Source organism: Hypanus sabinus, chromosome 9, assembly GCF_030144855.1.
Source record: "Hypanus sabinus isolate sHypSab1 chromosome 9, sHypSab1.hap1, whole genome shotgun sequence".
NCBI lineage: Eukaryota > Metazoa > Chordata > Chondrichthyes > Myliobatiformes > Dasyatidae > Hypanus > Hypanus sabinus.
The window spans coordinates 70765702-70786890 of NC_082714.1; the positions used below are offsets into that span (position 1 = coordinate 70765702).

At 41.8% G+C, this 21189-nt stretch overlaps 1 protein-coding gene across 1 annotated transcript in view; it reads left to right on the forward strand.

Annotated features, from left to right (window-relative positions):
• The window catches only part of LOC132399478 (protein kinase C beta type), a 346894-nt gene extending 344791 nt beyond the window's left edge, over positions 1–2103 (forward strand). Inside the window, exon 17 of the mRNA XM_059979897.1 lies at positions 1936–2103. Coding sequence (XP_059835880.1) covers positions 1936–2088 — 153 coding nt within the window. The 3' untranslated portion in view covers positions 2089–2103. The remainder of the gene's footprint in view (positions 1–1935) is intronic.
• The last annotated feature ends 19086 nt before the right edge of the window (positions 2104–21189 follow it).

Here is a 21189-nt window from a genome sequence, read left to right on the forward strand (position 1 = left end):
CTTCTACCTTACTACCTTTACACCTTTTATTATGTTTCTCTTTCCTCAAAGCCTCTTTATATGTTAGATCTGCTTTACTCCATGCACTATACTTACAGTTCTCGCATGACCTTTATCCTCCTCCACCTCACTATCTGCTCTAACACTCTGGTTCCCCTCCCCTTGCAAATCTAGTTTAAACCCCCGCAGAGCAGCACTAGCAACCATTCCCACAAGGATATTAGTCCCCCTCCAGTTCAGGTACAACCCGCCCAGTTGGAAGAGGTCCCACCTTCCCTGGAACAAGGCCCAATTGTTCAACATATGAAGCCCTCCCTCCTGCACCAACTCCTTAGCCACGTACTTAGCTGCATTATCTTCCTATTTCTAGCCTCACTAGCATGTGGCATGGGTACCAATCCTGGAGGTCCTGTCCTTCAACTTTGTACCTAACTCCCGAAACTCCTTGCAGGACCACCTCCTTCTTTCTATCCACGTCGTTGGTCCCTACATGGACCACGACATCTGGCTGCTCACCCTCCCTCTTGAGAATACTGAGAACTCAATCCAAGATATCTTGGACCTTGGCAGCAGGGAGGCAACAAACCATACAGGATTCTTGGTCTCTCCCACAGAACCTCTTATCTGTCCCCCTAACTATCGAATCTCCTATCACTAATGCTCTCCTCTTTTCCCTCCTTCTCTTCTGAGCTGAGAGTCCAGTCTCGGTACCAGAGATGTGGCCACTGCAACTTGTCCCTGGTAGTTCGTCCCCACCAACAGTATCCAAAACAGTATGCTTATTATTGATGGGAATGGCCACAGGGGTGCTCTGCTCTTCCTGTCTATTCCCCTTCCCTCTCCTGACAGTCACCCAGCTACCTGTCCGGACTTTTAGGGATCACTATCTCCCTGAAATTCCTGTCTATTTCTGCCTCTGCCTCACGAAAGATCGAAAGTTTATCCAGCTCCAGCTCCAGTTCCCTAACTCGGTTTGTCAGGAGCTGCAGCTGGATGCACTTTTTACAGGTGTGGTCATCAGGGACAATTGTGCTCGCCCTGACTTCCTACATACTGCAAACAAAGCACCCGACTGCCCTAACTGCTGCCTCCATTACCTACTTCTAAGTTAATTAGATTAACTAAAGGAGCTTACCCAGCCTTGCCTCACTGGGAGCAAGCTTGCCAAAGCCTTCCTACTCTGTCTCCCAGTAGTCCGCTGCCCGCTCCGTTAATCTGCTCGCTTTTTAAACTCTCCCGCTGTCTCACAGGCCGACCTTTACGCACTTGCACAGCCGTGCCCCATTCAAACTGCCGAAGAAATGCTCCCAGATTGCCCCAGAACATATTGCTACCACACTGTCCAAATCTGTGCCACCACAGATCTATGACTCTATGTCTACGACATAACCTCTCCCTGTACTCAGTCAGTACCACTACCTCACTGAGTTCTCACAGGCAATCTTGTCAAACAACCCCTGCCTCTATCCAAGTGATCTCTCTCAGATGGCTTCAGTATCGGTTCCCATTGTCTGTATTCATGTACAGTTCTGGTCATTCTGGAACACCTGCAGTGTGATTGCATATGGCTCCCTATAGATCAGTGTTACTCTGGCCAATTGGAGCTCAAACTGGCTAACATTCAGGGCAATCTGACTGCAGGGAATTGTGGTCAAAATAGGGAGAGACAGTGCCACCTCCTCCAAAACATGGATTGAATCTTCCACCTTGATTCCATGGAAAAATGGGATGATCATCTGTTTGTGGCAGGAGATGGGAAAAGAAGTGGTCGCTAATGATCAAGTCTCAATCGTGGCAACTTCCTGTGGTATGGGATCAGACTGCCCTTATCCTCCAACCCAGTGATGGAGCTGGCAGCACCTGGGGATGTGTGGGAATACTGGCTGTTAGATACTGCATTGCCAACACACAAACCCTTCTCTCTTCTCCTTTCAGAGGAACAACAGAGATGCTGGCAACTTTGACCGCGAGTTCACCAGGCAGCCTGTGGACCTGACTCCTACTGACAAACTCTTCATCATGAATCTGGACCAGAATGAGTTTTCAGGGTTCTCCTACATCAATCCTGAATTTGTGATTCAGGTTTAAGGGGAGGGCTGGTGACCACCCTTTGTGTTTTTGACCTGAAGTACAGAACACAATATTTTCAAATCCTGGTTCTCCTAGCCCTGATTCACAAGGTCAACGTGAAATCTCATTGTGATATTGTCACTATACAATGGTTGCAAAATATTGATTAGCCTGGGGCAGAGAAGAGATGTGGATCACCTGGACAATAGTTGTTGCAGTCCTGAGGCACAATGGGGAGGGAGGGACGGAAGGAAAAGTAGTGACATGTAAAAGAGCAACATTGCTTGACAATCATAACATTTTGATTTAAATGTTCTTCTTCTCACTGTAGGGTCTCCCTTCTCACCACAGCTTGACATCACTTTTGCTATCTATTCCTCCCTCTACCACTAGTCTTCTCAGTACCCTTAAAGTACACCCTTTGACAGCTTGTAACTGTGTGTTGAGTTTCATGCCTGACACTACTGCTGTTAGCTACTTTCCTGTGCATCTATCAAAGCCAATGACACTGGCCGTGTTTTGTTTATAAGACAGCAAGATATAGAAGCAGAGTAAAGTCATTTGGCCTATCGAGTCTGCTCCACCAATTCATCATGGCAAATCCATTTTTTCTCTCAGTCCCAATCTCCTGCCTTCTCCCATTTCCCTTCATACCCTGACTAATCAAGAGTCTTATCAAGCTTTATCTTAAATATACCCAATGACTTGGCCTCCACAGACACCACTGGCAATGAATTCCACAGATTGACCACTCTGGCTAAAGAAATTCCTCATCTCCATTCTAAAAGGATGCCTCTCCGTTCTGAAGACTGTGTCATCTTAGATTCCCCCGACATAGGAAACATCCTTTCCACGTCAACTCTATCAAGGCTTTTCAACATTCAATTAAGTCACCATTCATTCTTCTGAATTCCAGTAAGTAGAGACCCAGGGCCATCAAATGCCTTTTATATGACAAGCCTTTCAATCCCAGAATCATATTCATGGATGTTATTTGAACCCTCTCCAATGTCACTACATCCTTTCTTAGACAAGGGGTCCAAAACTGCTCACAATACTCAGGCAAGTGAGGTCTCACCAGTGCTTTATAATGACTCAACATTACATCCTTGCTTTTATATGCTAGTCCTCAAGAAATAAATGTTAAAATTTCATTTGCCTTCCTTACCACAGACTCAACTTGCGAATTAACCTTTAGGGAATCCTACACAAGAGCTCCCAAGTCCCTTTGTACCTCAGTTTTTTTTTTGTATTTTCTTTCCATTTAGAAAATAGTCTACCATTTTATTCCTTCTTCCAAAGTGCATGACTATACATTTCCTGACACTGTGTTCCACCTGCTACTTCTTTGCCCACTCTAATTCTCATGTGTCTGCCCCTCTGTAACCTCCCTACTTCCTTAAAACTGCCTGTTCCTCTACCTATCTTTGTATTGTCCATAAACTTTGCCATAAAACCATCAATTCCATCATCCAAGTCATTGAAATATAATGTAAAAAGAATCGGTCCCAACACAGACCTCTGTTATCCCTCTTTTTGCTCCCGCCAATCAGCTTTATCCATGCTAGTATCTTTCCCATAATACAATGGACTCTTAACTTGTTAAGTAGTCTCATGTGGCACCTTGTTAAAAGCCTTCTGAAAATCCAAGTACACAACATCACCTGATTCTCCTTTGTCTATCCTGCTTGTTATTTTTTTCAAAGAATTCCAACAAATTTGTCAGGCAAGATTTTTCCTTGAGAAAACCATGCTGACTATGGCCTATTTTATCATGTGCCAGCAAGTACCCCAAAGCCACATCCTCAACAATCAACTCCAATAACTTCCCAACCACTGAGGTCAGACTAACAGGTCTATAATTATTTTTCTTCTGCCTCTCTCCCTTTTTGAAGAGTGGAGTGACTATTTCAATTTTTCATTCCGCCAGAACCATATTAAAATCAATTGATTCTTGAAAGGTCATTACTAATTCCTCCACAATCCCTTTAGCCAACTCTTTAAGAACCATGGAGTGTAGACCATCTGGTCCAGGTGATTTATCTACAAAGTACTTTCAGACTTTAAGGTTTCCCAAGAATCTTCTCACTAGTAATGGCAACTTAACATACTTCTTCCCCCTGACGCTCTTAAACTTCCAGTGAAGACTGCTGCAACATACTTATTCAGCTCATCTGCCATTTCCTTGTCTCCCAGTACTATATCTCCAGTATCATTTTCCAGCAGTCTGACATCTACTCTCACCTCTCTTTTACATTTTATGTATCTGAAGAAATATTTGGTATCCTCAATAATATTATTGGCTAACTTACTTTCATATTCCATCTTTTACTTTTTTATGACTTTTTTAGTTGCCTTCTGTTGGTTTTTAAAAGCTTCCCAATTCTCTAACTGGCCACTGATTTTTGCTCAATTTTATGCCCTCTCTTTGGCTTTTATGTTGGCTTTGGCTTCTTTTGTTGGCCATGGTTGTGTCATCTTGCCTTTAGAATACTTCTTCCTCTTTGAGATGTATATATCCTGTGCCTTCTGAATTGCTTCCAGAAATTCCAGCCATTGATGGTCTGCCATCATTCCTGACAGTGTTCTTTTTCAATTAATTCTGGCCAACTCCTCTCTCATACCTCTTTACTCCACTGTACTACTGATTCATCTGACTTAAGCTTCTTAAATTTCAGGGCGAATTGTAACATATTGTGGTTACTGACCCCTAAGAGTTCCTTTACTTTAAGCTCTCTTAATCAATTCCATTTCATTACACAACACCCAATCCAGAATAGCTGATCCCTTAGTGTGTTCACATGAGCTGCTCTAAAAACCCATCTCAAAGGCATTCTGGAAAATCACCCTCTTGGGATCCAGCACCAACCTGTTTTTCCTTATCTACTTGCATATTCAAATCACCCATGACTATTGTAACATTCCCCTTTTAGCATGTATTTTCTATCTGCTGTTGTAATTTGTAGACCATATCTTACTGTTTGGGGGAACTATATATAACTCCCACCAGGGTCTTTTTACCCTCTTTTAGTAGTTCCTTTGCTCTACTCACAATATTTCAACACCTGACCCTGTTTCACCTCTTTCTAGTGATTTGATTTCACTCTTTACCAGCGGAGTTATGCCACCCCCTTCTGCCTACCTTCCTGTCCATTTGATACAATGTGTATTCTTGGACGTTAAGCTCTCAGCTATAGCCTTCTTTCAGACACCATTCAGTGATGCCCAGAATGTCATCCATATCAATCTGTAACTGTCCTGCAAGTTCATCTACCTTATTCTGTATACTGCACACATTCAAATATAACACCTTCAGTCCTGTATTCACCGTTTTCAATTTGTCATCCTTTTGCATTGCAACTCAGGCTTCTGGCTGCAATTATGCCCCATCATCAGCCCCTCCTTGCTCACTATCTCACGACACATGGGCTCTGCTTGTAAATTGACTTCTTCATCCTTTGCACTATCACTCTGGATCCCATCCGATGCCAAATTAGTTTTAAACCCTCTTGATTAGCTCTAGCTGCTCAAGTGATTGCTTACATGGTGCTTTTGGGGTGTGCAATGTACCAGAATTTATTAGAGAGCTTATGGTTAAAAAAAACCCCTGAGGGATAAGTGATCATAGTATGTTTGACTTCACGGTGAAATTTGAAAAGGAAAAGCTAAAGTCAGATGAATCAGTTTTACGGTGCGGGAAAGGGAATTACAGAGACATGAGAAGAGAGATGACCAGAACTGATTGGAAAAGAACATTGTTGGGGAATGACAGCAGAGCAGCAACTGGAAGCAATTCGGAAGGCACAGGGTATCTACATCCCAAAGGGGAAAAATGACATAATCGTGGCTAACAAGTGTGGAGCAGGTTAAGACCTACAAGTATCTGGGAGTGCAGTTAGACGAGAAGCTAGACTGGACTGCCAACACAGATGCCCTGTGCAGGAAAGCACAGAGTCGACTGTACTTCCTCAGAAGGCTGGCGTCATTCAATATTTGTAGTGAGATGCTGAAGATGTTCTATCGGTCAGTTGTGGAGAGTGCCCTCTTCTTTGTGGTGGCGTGCTGGGGAGGCAGCATTAAGAAGAGGGACGCCTCACGTCTTAATAAGCTGGTAAGGAAGGCGGGCTCTGTCGTGGGCACAGAACTGGACAGTATGACATCGGTGGCAGAGTGGAGGGCGCTGAGTAGGCTATGGTCAATCATGGAAAACCCTGAACATCGTCTGTACAGCACCATCCAGAGACAGAGAAGCAGCTTCAGCGGCAGGTTGCTGTCAATGCATTGCTCCTCAGACAGGATGAACGCCATTCGGCTCTACAATTCAACCACCAGGGGCAAGACATGTTAAGTGCCGGGGTTAGGACTGAGCTTAAGTTACCACTCAATGCACTTTAGTAAACTATTTAAGAACTTTTTAAAAGCTATTTATTAATGCTTTTTGGGAGGGTGATTTTAGATGCATATCATATTTACACTGAGTTAAATACTGCATGTAATTAGTTTTGCTATAATAAATGTATGGGACACTGAAAAAATGTTGAATTTCCCCTTGGGGATGAATAAAGTATCTATCTCTAAGAAAAGTCAAAGCCAACATAAAAGCCGAAGAGAAGGTATATAATAGAGCAAAGATTGGTGGAAAGCTTTTAAAAACCAACAGAAGGCAACTTAAAAAAGTCATAAAGAAGAAAAAGATGGAATAGGAGAGTAAGCTAGCCAGTAATATTAAAGTTTCTTCAGATCCATAAAGTGTAAAAGAGAGGAGAGAGTGCATATCAAACTGCTGAAATATGATGCTGGAGGTAATAATGGGAACAACTATATAGTGGATGAACTGAAAGAGTAGTTTGCATCAGTCTTCATTGTGGAAGACACTAACAGGATGGTGGAAGTTCCAGGTTTCAGGGGGAATGAGTGTGTGAAGCTACCATTACTAGAGAAAAGACTGGGAAACTAAAAGGTCTGAAATTAGATAAGTCACCTGCACCAGATGATGTACACCCTAGGGTTCTGAAAGAGGTGACTGAAGAGATTGTGGAGGCATTAGTAATAATCTTTCAAGAATCACAAGATTCAGGAATGGTTCCAGGAGAATGGAAATAGCAATTGTCACTCCATTTTTCAAGAAGGGAGAGAGGCAGAAGAAAAGAAACTATAGGCCAGTTAGTCTGACCTCAGTGGTTGGGAAGATGTTTGAGTTGATTATTAAGTCTCAGGACTTGGAGACAGAGGTTTGGTCCTCAGAGATACTGACACCCAGAAACTTGAAACTGCTCACTCTCTCCACTTCTGATCCCTCTATGAGGATTGGTATGTGTTCCTTTGTCTTACCCTTCCTGCAGTGCACACTCAGCTCTTTTGTCTTACAGACGTTGAGTGCAAGGTTGTTGTTGTGACACCACTCCACTAGTTGGCATATCTCACTCCTGTACGCTCTCATCTCCATCTGAGATTCTACCAACAATGGCTGTACCATCAGCAAATTTATAGATGGTATTTGAGCTATGCCTAGCCACACAGTCATGGGTATAGAGAAAGTAGAGCAGTGGGCTAAGTACACACTCTTAAGATGCGTCAGTGTTGATCGTAAGTGAGAAGGAGATATTATCAACAGTCCGCATGGACTGTGGTCTTCTGGTTAGGAAGTTGAGGATCCAATTGCAGAGGGAGGTACAGAGGCCCAGATTCTGCAACTTCTGAATCAGGATTGTGGGAATGATGATATTAAATGCTGAGCTATAGTTGATGAACAGCATCCTGGCGTAGGTGTTTGTGTTGTCTAAGTGGTCTAAAGCCATGTGGAGAGCCATTGAGATTGCGTCTGCCATTGATCTATTGTGGCGATAGGCAAATTGCAATGGGTCCAGGTCCTTGTTGAGACAGGAGACCAGTCTAGTCATCACCAACCTCTCAAAGCATTTCATCACTGTAGATGTGAGTGCTACCAGGCAATAGTCATTAAGGCCCCTCACATTATTCTTCTTTGGCACTGGTATAATTGTTGCCTTTTTGAAGCAAATGGGAACTTCTGCCCTTAGCAGTGAGAGATGGAAAATAACCTTGAATAGCCCTGCCAGTTGGTTGGCACAAGTTTTCAGAGCCTTACCAAGTACTGCATTGGGACCTTCCGCCTTGCAAGGGTTCAGTCTCTTTAAAGACAGTCTAACATTGGTCTCTGAGACGGAGATCACAGGGTCACCGGGTGCAGAAGGAAGTGTATGGCCATGCACTGCGAGGCAGGATTTATGAATGTTTGGAGAGGCATAATATGATTAGGATAGTCAGCATGGATTTGTCAAGGGCAGGTCATACCTTACGAGCCTGATTGAATTTGTTGAGGATGTGACTAAACACATTAATGAAAGAGAAGCAGTAGATGTGGTGTATATGGATTTCAGCAAGGCATTTGATAAGGTACCCCATGCAAGGCTTATTGAGAAAGTAAGGAGGCATGGGATCCAAGGGGACATTACTTTGTGGATCCAGAATTGGCTTGCCCACAGAAGGCAAAGAGTGGTTGTAGGCCTCCTTGAAATATTGTCAGCAGTTTGGGGCCCTTTAGAAAGAATTTGCTGAAACTGAAGAGGGTTCAAAAGAGATTGCCACAAAACCATCAATTCCATCATCCAAGTCATTGAAATACAATGTAAAAAGAATCAGATGTTTCCTATAGTAAGTGAGTCAGACCAGAGGACACTGCCTCAGAATAGAGGGGCATCCTTTTAGAACGGAGATTAGGAGGAAATTCTTTAGCCAGAGAGTGGTGAATTTGTGAAATTCTTTGTTACAGGCTGCTGTGGAGACCAAGTCTTTATGTATATTTAAAGCAAACATTGACATATCCTTGATTGGTCAGGGCATTAAGGGATACAGGGAGAGGGCACAAGATTGGGGATGAGAGGAAAATTGGATTAGCTATGATGAAATAGCGGAGCAGACTTGATGGGCCAAATGGCCTAATTCTGCTCCTCTATCTCATGGTCTTTGCTCAACACAGGGCCTGTGCTGCATCCTGTACAGGGCCATTGGCCAATTCATTGAAGTCCACAGGCTACTGTGTCACCATACAGCTTGCAAACAATCACTCAGTGTCTATACAAGCCTGTCTAATTTGTCCATTAGGGCCTTGAACAGATGCCGAGTCCCTCATTTGCTTATTGAAATGCTCACTGGCTCTGCCCATCCCCTCAAGACCTGCAGCCTGGTTTAACGCTTGGCAAGTGGTCAGTGGGGCATCATATTTCCCGGTTATTGCAAAACACTACAGCTTGAGGCGTGGGAGTCTAGAGTTCAGTTCTGGTGTCGTCAGTCAGGAGTTTGCATGTTCGCCGTGTGTGTGTGTGGGTTCCCTCCAGGTGCTCTAGTTTCCTCTCACAGTCCAAAGATGTACCGGTTAGTAGGTTAATTGGTCATTGTAAATTGTTGTGTGATTTGGCTAGTGTTAAATAAGGTGGGTTGCTGGGTGGTGGGCTCATTGGACTGTGTCTGAGCTGTATCTCTACATAAATCATTAAACATTCTGAGGCCTGTATACTGAGAGGAAAATTTGTTTTCCACCTAAAAAACAATGAAACTTTTAGTATAGTTTAGAATTGTCTATACTTTTATCCTTTGAAAATCTGTTTTGTATATGATTATCTGTCCTGTGAGCATCATCTTTTTCTTTATATCAGATCAGATAGAAATTGAATTAAATTTCAAACCTGAATCAAACCCAGGAATCAAAGACCAAACACTCATCTTGCAGCAGGGTGAGGACTGAGTGACATTAAGCAACAGGTCAAACTTATTCCGGTTTTCACTCCATTCCTCCTGTGTCTGCGCCTGCAGTTCTGTTTGCCAGTACATTGTGCCTGCGTATGATCTACGTAGAGCTTCACAAGAGGTGGCCTGCTTACCACCCTACGGCATTGCAGTAGTCAATGTAAACACAGGCTCCTTGTCCTTAAGCTAACAGAAATTCACTGATCATTGATCTCACATCCCAAGTTAACAAACAACCTTGCAAGGGTTACAAAGTCTCTTAAATAGAGAATTGTACCCCAAACCCTCCTGAAGGGTCTGTCACTGTTTTATGTTATGCCTGTCTCCCAAAATCCTAACCAAAAAAGATAATCCCCTCATACTCTACTTTTCTTTCAACCAAACCACCTGAAACTATTCTGAATTCCAGGGAAGACAACATGGGAGAAAGCAACATCAATGTTCCCATACCACACTAGTATGGCTAACATTGCAGATTTAGCCCACGTCCACCATCTGTGTTGGTCACATTGCAACCAGATTTATCAGCTTAATCTTTACATCTGGTTTGTGGAACCACTTCCTGTGTTAATCTTTCAATTGCAGATTTCATCCCAATTTGAGGGTCACTTATAACTCGGCTAATTCTCATTGGCCTTTTCTGATCAGACCATTCAGTTGTCTGTATTAACACCCAACTCTGGCGAGATAAATCAAAAGAAGAAACTAATGCATGAAGTAAGTGATTGTTTCACAATCAAATTTACTTTTATGAAAATGAAAGGTGCAAAGGGTTTAATTTACTCTGCTGCATTGCATTGCAATTGTTCCAACCATTTTAACCCTATGTGCTGGTACTTCCAGCAGTTTGTTTTATTTCTGATGTTTGTGCACCATTTTTCTTCTGTTCTGTGATTTAATATTTTACCTTAATCTCCATGTTGATTGTGTTCTGAATCCATTATCCAGATAAACTGCATGGTGTGCTGCACCTTAACACCATGTGTATGGTGTTATGCACTGTGAAGCTGCAGTCAGTGCTGTTGTTTCTCAGTACCAGGGTTCAACCATGCCCTCAACGTTTGCACACTCTCCCTGTGATCCCTCCTACATGACAGAGACACACAGGTACTTATGGCCACTTCAGATTACCCCTCACTGGAGGCAAAAGGCATCAAAAGAGAACAATGGACATATCAGGCAGAGAATTAAGTTGCAGAGTTTCAGGAAGTAAAGGAAGAAAAGTGCTGTCCTGGGATCCACACAGCTCCTTCTGTGCCATAGTAATCATGTAAATTCCACAGTTCCATCTATACTCCATTGAGCACGATTTATCTATGAACCTGCTCTGAAATCCCATTTCCAAGCACAATGATTGTCTTTGATTCTTGATATCTACCCTCAGTGACAGCCACACCCACAAGAACACACCGGACCTCTTAACTCAGAAGCATGAATACACTCTCGGACAACTATTCCATTGTCCACTGATCCCCACTTCACCCTAGACAAACTCTTCCAAATTTCCTTTCAGGAATCAAATTCATTTTAGACTTAAGCTCATCAACCCTACATGGCATGGGCTGCCAAAGTAGCTCACCAGACTCCTTTATCCTGCGCCAGTCTTTCACACTGTCTCCAGGTGTACCCCATCTTCTTGGTGTATTCTTACTCTCCCAGGGATGAGGTCTTTGGAGCTTCTGTTGACATTTCTGTAGCATTGGGTTTTACAGGATGGTTTTGCTTGCCTCATGCCCAATCTTCATCATTTCACAGCTAGGTTTGGGATCATCCATGGCAGAAATAGAGTCCTGAGGTTCCATAAATTCTTGAATACTTGTGTCTCTTGTGATCCTTTGTTCTTCCACTATGTGCAGGCCCCATCCTTTCTTCTGATCACCCTTTTGTCATTTCCCTATTAGAACACAGAACATAGAAAATTTACAGCTCATTACAGGCCCTTCAGCACACAATGTTGTACTGACCATGTAACCTACTCTAGAACCTGCCTAGAATTTCCATATCGCATAACCCTCTATTTTTCTAAGCTCCACCTACCCCTCTAAGAGTCTCTTAAAAGACCTTATTGTATCCGCTTCTACCACCTTCGCTGACTGTGCATTCCACGCACCCGCCACTCTGTGTGAAAAACTTAACTCTGACATCCCCCTGTACCTACTTGTTCCCCTGTTCTATTCTAGAACAATGTCCTCTCTCAGTAAAGACCTTGCTGTCTTTCATGTATGACTTGAGTGATAGTGGCATGGTGATGACTCCACTAAGGGAGGAGTCTTTCTTGCCAAATGGAGCTTTTCTCCAACTTTCTCACTTCTCACCTGGGCTGGAGGATTCCCTCAGACTTTCCAAGCACTCTGCATACTTTCACTGTGAGCTTCCATTATGTGCTTCATTATCAAATTCTTAATTTCAAAATGCTGGGGCAAATGGCCATTAAACCTCCAGATACAAGGTACTGATTGCATCTAAATCACTCTAAATATTCCACAAAGTCTTGTTGGCTTTATGTGCTTCTGAGTGCAAGGCACCTTAATGTAAATGGATATTTGTTCAGGAGTGAAAATTGATGGAAAAGGAAAGATCACGTGGGCTTGACTCCAGGCAAATACCATGTTTAAGCTGTAATTTTTTCTAACTGATGTCTTCCATGCTATGAACGTAGATGTTTTCTACTTGGTTACATTTTGTGGAATGTAATAACGATTTTTATGCTTGTGATGTCTTTTCATAGGATCACAGGAAATGTTCTTATAGATGATTGCAAAATAATTTAATGTGTTTAGATGTCTGCTAAATGAAGCAAAAAAATGTACTGCAGTAATTACTGAATAAATGTGCATGTATTTGAAAATTAGTCTGTTTATCATTGACAAAATTTATTTCCATGACTGACTGCTTTTGAGTTGTAAACTCTTGAACTATGAAATAGAAGTCTCTAATAAAATATCTGCAGCACCAGACAGAGTACTCACTTGAGATGGGGACATCTATTCCTATGAATAGAGGTCTCAATGTGGTATCTCATTCTTAGAATAATTAAAATTAATCAGCCTTCCATCAATCAGTGAAAATCAGCACAATTGCTGCTATCCTCTGCATAAAATGGCTATCAGATAGCTGAATAACAGATTAGTATGTGGTGATTCAATGACTTGAAACACTGCCTCTGTTCTGGCCATCAAGTGAAATGTTTCCCTCTTTTTCCAACCTGTGAACCTACTTCAGTGGAAGAGCACACAGGAGCTGCAGCCACTGTCGGTGTCATCAATTTCCAATATCTCTGTTAGAAGATGCATGCTCTCAATTATAAGTTGCATTTTAAAATTTAGGATTCAAAACATTGATGGACCAGGCATAAGCATATGGTAATAATAATGAGCAATAGAGAACTTTGCCTACATTCAAACCCTCCCTCTGTATGTACCTTTACAAAAGCCTCTTAAATTTGCAATTCTACCCATCTCGACTACTTCTCATGGCAGGTTATTCCAGCATCTCACTGCCCTCTATGTGAAGAAATTATTTCTCAGATCTCTTATAAATCACTATCCTTTTATGTTATATTTGTGCCGTCTAGTGTTGGGCTCTCCAACTCTGCGGGAAAGACGATAACCTTCCATCTTATCCATAAACCTGATGATGTTACAAACTTCTATGAAGTCACCTGTTATTCTACACTTCAAAGAACCACTCCCTATGTCAGGCTCCCTGGGGTCCAGGCAGCATCCTCATAAATCCTTACTGTATGAAAGGCAGCAACTGGCAGCAGGTTTTTGGAGCTTTGACCAGCAACCGATTGGGAGATCAGAAGTTTGAGAGGATCAAAGTTGACTCAGATTCACTGACCGAGTATAAAAAAGAGCAACTCACCGCAGTTTTTTTGGAGTTTTGACCAGCATCCAATCGGCACTTGGGATTGATTAGTAAGAAGAAACTAAAGTGAAGCAGCCGCCGTCAGAGTTAGAGTGGAAATTTTGAGGGTTCAGCTCTTCCTTTGGTCTGAATGAGTGCAGTTCAGACCAGTGGTAGGAAACAGTGCTGGGTTCCTTGCTCTTTATTGTATATTCAGTTTATGGTTCTTCCTTCTTTACCTTTGTTCAGTTAGAACATTGGAGGAGACTTTCCTGCTGGCTGTGGATGGAAATAACAGCTTCTTGCAGCTGCTCCTAGTTTACTTTTCTTACTTTCCAATCTGATTTGAAACCTTACTTTTGAACGTGACATTGTCTTACCATGGCTATAAGAACTGCTAAAGGTACTAAAAAAGAAGATCCTTCTACATCTTTGGATTCTATAATTGAATTGCTGCAAAATCACAGAAAGGAAGCTTCTGAGGAATTTCAGCGATTCAGAAAAGAATCCTCTGAAGAGTTCCAGCAACTCAGCTCTGAAATTAAACAACTAGGTATAAAACTGGATTCTATTCAAAAACCTTAACTGAGCATGATAAATGAATAAAAGAGAATGAAGAAATCCTGTTGACTCTGGATGAGAAAATAATGCAAAAGCGTTATGATAAACAATCCAAAGCTAATGAAGAATTAAGACAGAAGATTACTTATCTAGAAAACAGAAGCAGAAATAACTTACAAATTCTTGGTCTCGAAGAGTTAGCTGAAGGTGATCACCCTACGGAATTCTTTGCAAACTTTCTGGTTCAGCTATTCCATAATATTTTAAAGTCAACACCAATGATTGACTGAGCTCAGAGTGCCTGGGAATAGAATGCCTGGAAACAGACCTTGTTCAGTAATAATCTGTTTTCATGAATTTCAAACAAAGGATCTCATAATTCATGAATCCTGTCAGAAAGGTTTGATCGATTACAATGGCAAGAAGATTATGATTGTTGAGGATTTCTCAGCAGAGATCATGAGGGAGCGTGCTAAGTTTAAAAGTGTCATGTCAGAGCTGTTCAACAAAAATTTTAAACCTTCTTTACGGTATCCGGCTCAGCTCAGGATACACTGAGGGATGGTTTGAAGGAATGGTTCCATTTGAGTTTAGAGGCTGAGAAATTTTACAGTCAGAAAATTGACTGTTTATTAATTTTTTACATGAATAACTGCTTATTTTACCTTTGGTAAATCTTGTAGTCAACTCTCTTTTTGAACCTTTTAAGGCTATATTTTGAGAATAAGGAGCTAATACTTTGTTCATATTATTTTATATTACACTTTATATTACTCTGGAGTTCTTGATATCAGAATTAAGTGTTTCTTTTTTATCTGTTGTTTTGACTAGGTTGGAATACTTCTAACCTTGAAATTAATTTGAAGCTAAGCCAGTAGATTCTCTGGGGGGATGTTATCATTAGATGTAGGCGACGACTTTCTTTGGTCAACTTTCTCTCTTTGGGAGGGGGATGAGGGGTTGGGTTGGGTTCGGTTCTTTTGAATTCTTAGCCAAATCTGTTGCTTGATTACCTTATCTCAAAGGTCATTGGTTAGTTTTATTAATCATTTCAGGGATTATCCCACTAACTTTTCTTTTAAATAGTATTAAAATAGATTACTTACTTATGCTTAACATGAAAGGGTTAAATCACCCTGTGAAACAAAATAAGATTTTTGCCTATATTAAAAACTTAAGGTCCCTATTATTTTTTACAGGAAGCTCATGTACGTAACACTGATAATTCACTCCTTTTTAGCCGATGGAGAGGATTACACTTTCACTTTCAGGCCAAGTTTCGATTTTTATAGATAATACAGTTCCCTTTGTTCAACACAAGGTAGTCTCTGATACTAATGGGCAGTTTTTTTATAGTATCAGGGAAATTAGAGAATAAATTAATGGTATTTGCTAATGTATATGCCCCAAATATACAAACCCCATTTCCAGAAAAGCTGGGATATTTTCAAAAATGCAATAAAAACAAAAATCTATGATATGTTAATTCACATGAACCTTTATTTAACTGACAAAAGTACAAAGAAAAGATTTTCAATGGTTTTACTGACCAACTTAATTGTATTTTGTAAATATACACAAATTTAGAATTTGATGGCTGCAACACACTCAACAAAAGTTGGGACAGAGTTAAAATAAGATTGAAAAGTGCACAGAATATTCAAGTAACACCGGTTTTGAGGACTCCACATTAAGCAGGCTAATTGGTAGCAGGTGATGTATCATGACTGGGTATAAAAGTAGCATCCATCAAAGGCTGTCTTTGCAAGCAAGAATGGGTCGTGGCTCACTCCTTTCTGCCAAAATTCGTGAGAGAATTGTTGGTCAGTTCAAAAGGAGCATTTCCCAATGCAAGATTGCAGAGAATTTAGGTCTTTCAGCATCTGCAGTACATAATATTGTGAAAAGATTCAGAGAATTCAGAGACATCTCAGTGCATAAAGGGCAAGGTCGGAAACATTTATAGCCACCTGGGCTCGGGAGTACTTCAGAAAACCATTGTCACTTAACACAGTCCGTCGCTGCATCCAGAAGTGCAATTTGAAACTGTATTACGCAGGAAGCCGTACATCAATATGCAGAAATGCCAGTGAGTTCTCTGGGCCCAAGCTCATCTCAGATGGACCAAAAGACTGTGGAACCGTGTGCTGTGGTCGGATGAGTCCACATTTCAGCTAGTTTTCAGAAAAAACAGGCGTCGAGTTCTCCGTGCCAAAGATGAAAACGACCATCCTGATTGTTATCAGCAAAAGGTGCAAAAGCCAGCATCTGAGATGGTATGGGGGTGCATCAGTGCCCACAGCATGGGTGAATTGCATATATGTGAAGGTACCATTGACTCTGAAGCATATATTAGGATTTTAGAGAGACATATGTTGCCATCAAGGTGACATCTCTTCCCGGGACATCCATGTTTATTTCAGCAGGGCAATGCCAGACCACATTCTGCATGGGCTACAACAGCGTGGCTACAACAGTGTGCTTGACTGGCCTGCTGCCAGTCCAGATCTATCTCCTATTGAAAATGTATGGCGCATCATGATGAGGAGAATCAGAGAACGGAGACCACAGACTGTTGAGCAGCTGAAGTCTTATATCAAGCAAGAATGGACAAAATTTCCAATTGCAAATCTGCTACAATTAGTATCCTCAGTTCCAAAACGATTAAAAAGTGTTATTAAAAGGAAAGGTGATGTAACACAATGGTAAACATGCCTCTGTCCCAACTTTTGTTGAGTGTGTTGCAGCCATCAAATTCTAAATTTGTGTACATTTACAAAATACAATTAAGTTGGTAAGGAAAACTATTGAAAATCTTTTCTTTGTACTTTTGTCAGTTAAATAAAGGTTCATGTGAATTAACATATCACAGATTTTTGTTTTTATTGCATTTTGGAAAATATTCCAACTTTTCTGGAAATGGGGTTTGTAGATATAGAAACATAGAAAACCTGTAGTGATTGGAGAGGTAGCAGGGGATTAGAGGATAGCCAATGTTGTTTGTTGTTTAAAAAAAGGCTTTAAAACAGAAACCATGAAATTATAAGCTGGTGAGTCTGATATTAGTTGTGGGGAAGTTATTGTAAGGCATTCTAAGGGACCAAATATATCAATATTTGGATCAACATAGACTGATTAAGGATAGTCAGCATGGCTTAGTGCATGCTAGTTCATGTCTAACCAATTTCATGGAGCTTTTTGAGGAAGTTACGAGGAAAGTGGATAAGGGCAAGGCAGTGGATATTGCCTACATGGACTTTAGTAAGGCATTTGACAAGGTCCCCCATGGGAGGCTGCTCAGGGAAGTTTAGGATGAAGAAGTAAATTGGATTAGATAATGGCTTTATCGTAGAAGCCAGAGTGTGGTAGTTGATGGTTGCCTCTCTGACTGGAGGCCTGTGACTAGTGGAGTGCCACAGGGATCAGACCTGGGTCCATTGTTGTTTGTCATAAGACCATAAGACAGCAGCAGGATTCAGCCCATTGAGTCTGCTCCTCCATTTCATCATGGCTGATCCCAGATCCCATTCAACCCCACAACCATAGCCTTATCACCATGACCTTTGATGCCCTGACCAATCAGGAAACGTAACAAACTTTGTTTTAAATATACCCACAGTCTTGGCCTCCACAGCTGTCTGGAGCTGTCTACTACTCTCTAGCTAAAAATATTCCTCCTTATCCCTGTTCTAAAGGGTTGCACCTGAATTTTGAGGCTGTGCCTTTTAATTGTAGATATCCTCACCAAAGAAACAATCCTCTCCACATCCACCTTGTCTAGTCCTTTCAATATCCGATAGGATTCAATGACCTCCCCACACATTCTTTTAACTTCCAGTGAGTACAGGCCCAAAGCTGCCAAACGTTCTTCAGTTGGTAACCCCTTCATTCCCGGAAGTAAATTCCTTGTATGTGTACAGGTACTTGGCGATTAAAGTCTGATTCTGATTCTGATCCTCATGAACCTCCTGTGGATTTTCTCCAATGACAACACATCCTTTCTGAGATTCAATACTCCAAGTGCAGCCTGATGTGTCTTATAAAGCCTCCATGTTACCTCCTTACTTTTGTATTCTATTCCCCTTGAAATAAATGCCAACATTGTATTCCATACAACATAGAAATCTACAGCACATTACAGGGCCTTTGGCCCACAATGTTGTGCCAACCATGTAATCTATTTTAGAAACTGCCTAGAATTTCCCTACCGCATAGCCCTCTATTTTTCCAAGCTCCATGTACTGAAGAATCTCTTAAAAGACCCTATTGTATCTGTTTCTACCACCATCGCTGGCAGTGCATTCCACGCATCCACCACTCTGAGTCAAAAACTTATCTCTGACATCCCCCTTGTACCTATCTCCAAACACCTTAAAAATATGCCCCCTCATGTTAGCCATTTCAGCCCTGGGAAAAAGCCTCTGGCTATCCACACGATCAATGAGTCTCATCATCTTATACACCTCTATCAGGTCACCCCTCATCCTCTGTTGCCCCAAGGTAAAAAGGCCGAGTTCACTCAACCTATTCTCATAAAGCATAATCTCCAATCTAGGCAACATCTGCACTCTCCTCTATAGTATCAATGTCCTTCCGTAGTGAGGTGACCAGAACTGAACACAGTACTCTAAGTGGGGTCTGATCAAGGTCTTATATAGCTTTAACATTACCTCATGGCTCTTGAACTCAATCCCATGATTGATGAAGGCCATCACACCATACACCTTCTTAACAATGCTGTCAATCTACGCAGCAGCTTTGAGTGTCCTATAGACTCAGACCCCAAGATCCCTCTGATCCTCCACACTGTCAAGTCTTACCATTAATACTATATTCTGCCATCATATTTGACCTACCAAAATGAACCACTTCACACTTATCTGCATTGCAGTCCATCTGCCACTTCTCAGCCCAGTTTTTGCATCCTATCTATGTTGTGCTGAAACCTCTGACAACCCTCCACACTATCCACAACACCCCCAACTTTTGTGTCATCAGCAGACTTACTAACCCACACTTCTACTTCCTCATTCAGGTAATTTATAAATATCACAAAGAGGAGGGGTATAAGAACTGATTCCTGCTGAACGCCACTGGTCACTGTCCTTTATGCAGAATATGAACCAACTACCGCCACCCTTTGCCTTCTGGATCCACAAAGAAAGCTCTCCTTGGATCAAATGCCTCACTAGTTTCTGAATGAGCCTTGCATGGGGAACCTTATCAAATGCCTTACTGAAATCCATATACACTACATCCACTGCTCTGTCTTCATCAATGTGTTTTGTTACATCCTCAAAGAAAACAATCAGGCTCGTAAGGCACAACCTGCTCTTGACAAAGGAATGTTGACTATATCCAATCAGATTATATCTCTCCAAATGCTCATAAGTCCTGCCTCTCAAGATCTTCTCCAACAACTTGCCCACTACTGAAGTCAGACTCACTGGTCTATAATTTCCTGGGTTATCTCTACTCCCTTTCTTGAACAAGGGAACAACATTTGCAACTCTCCAATCCTCTGGTACTTCTCCTGTTCCTATTGATGATGCAAAGATCATTGCCAGAGGATCAGCAATCTCTTCCTTCACTTCCCACTGTAGCCTGGGGTATATCTCATCAGGACCCAGCAACTTATCTAACTTAATGCTTTTCAGAAGCTCCAGCAAAAGCTCTTTCTTAATGTCTATAGAACCTTTCAGTCCATTGTAAGTCATCCCCACAATTGCTAAAGACCTTTTCACTGGTGAATACTGAAGTAAAGTATTCATTAAGTACCTCCGCCAGATCCAGGATCATGTTTCCACTCTCACTCCTGATTGGTCCTATTCTCACACAGCTCATCTTCTTGCACTTCACATACTTGTAGAATGCCTTGGGGTTTTCCTTAATCCTTACCCGCCAAGGCCTTTTCATGGCTCCTTCTACCTCTCCTAATTTCATTCTTGAGCACCTTCCTGGTGCCCTTATAATTTTCTAGAGCTCTAACTGTAACTAGTTTCTTGAACGTTTCGTAAGCTTTTCTTTTCTTCTTAACTAGATTTTCTACATCCTTTGTACACCATAGTTCTTTTACCCTACCATCCTTTCCCTGCCTCAATGGAACATACCTATGCAGAATGCCATGCATTTCCTTGAGAATTTCTGCTCCCAAGTTTCTGCCTAATAGCATCATATTTCCCCCATCCCAATTTAATGTTTTCCTAAATTGTCTGCTCCTATTCCTCTCCAGGGCCATGATAAAGAAGATAGAGTCTTTATCACTACCTTCAAAATGCTCTCCCACCGAGTGATCTTGAAACCTGACCAAGGGTATTTCCCAATACCGGTTCGAGTACAGCCTCTCCTCTAGTTGGCTGAAACCTTCCTGATCACACTTAACAAACTCCACCCCTTCCAAATCCCTTGCTCTAAGGACATGCCAGTCAATATTAGGAAAGTTAAAATCACAACAACCCTATTATTATTGCACCATTCTAGAATCTGCCTCCCCATCTGCTCCTTGATGTCCCTGTTACTATTGGGGGTTCTATACAAACACCCAGTAGAGTTATTGACCACCTCCTGTTGCTGACTTCCACCCACAATGACTCAGTAGACCATCCCTCCATGACTTCCTCCTTTTCTGCAGTCCTGATTACCAATGGCACTCCCACCTCTTTTGCCTCCTTCCCTGTTCTTTTTGAGACTTGGCTGGCTCATTCGGCAGCCATTCCTGCCCTTGAGACATCTGAGACTGTAATAGCCACAACATCATAGTTACATGTATTGATCCACACTCTTAAGTTCATTTGCTTTGTTTATGATACTCCTTGCATTAAATTAGACACATTTGACACGATCTGGCTGAGTGCATCTTTGCTCTTTCGTCTGCCAATCCTTCCCCATAAGTTCCTTACAAGCTGGCTCTACTTGTGTGCCAACCACCCCCCAGCTCTATTGCTT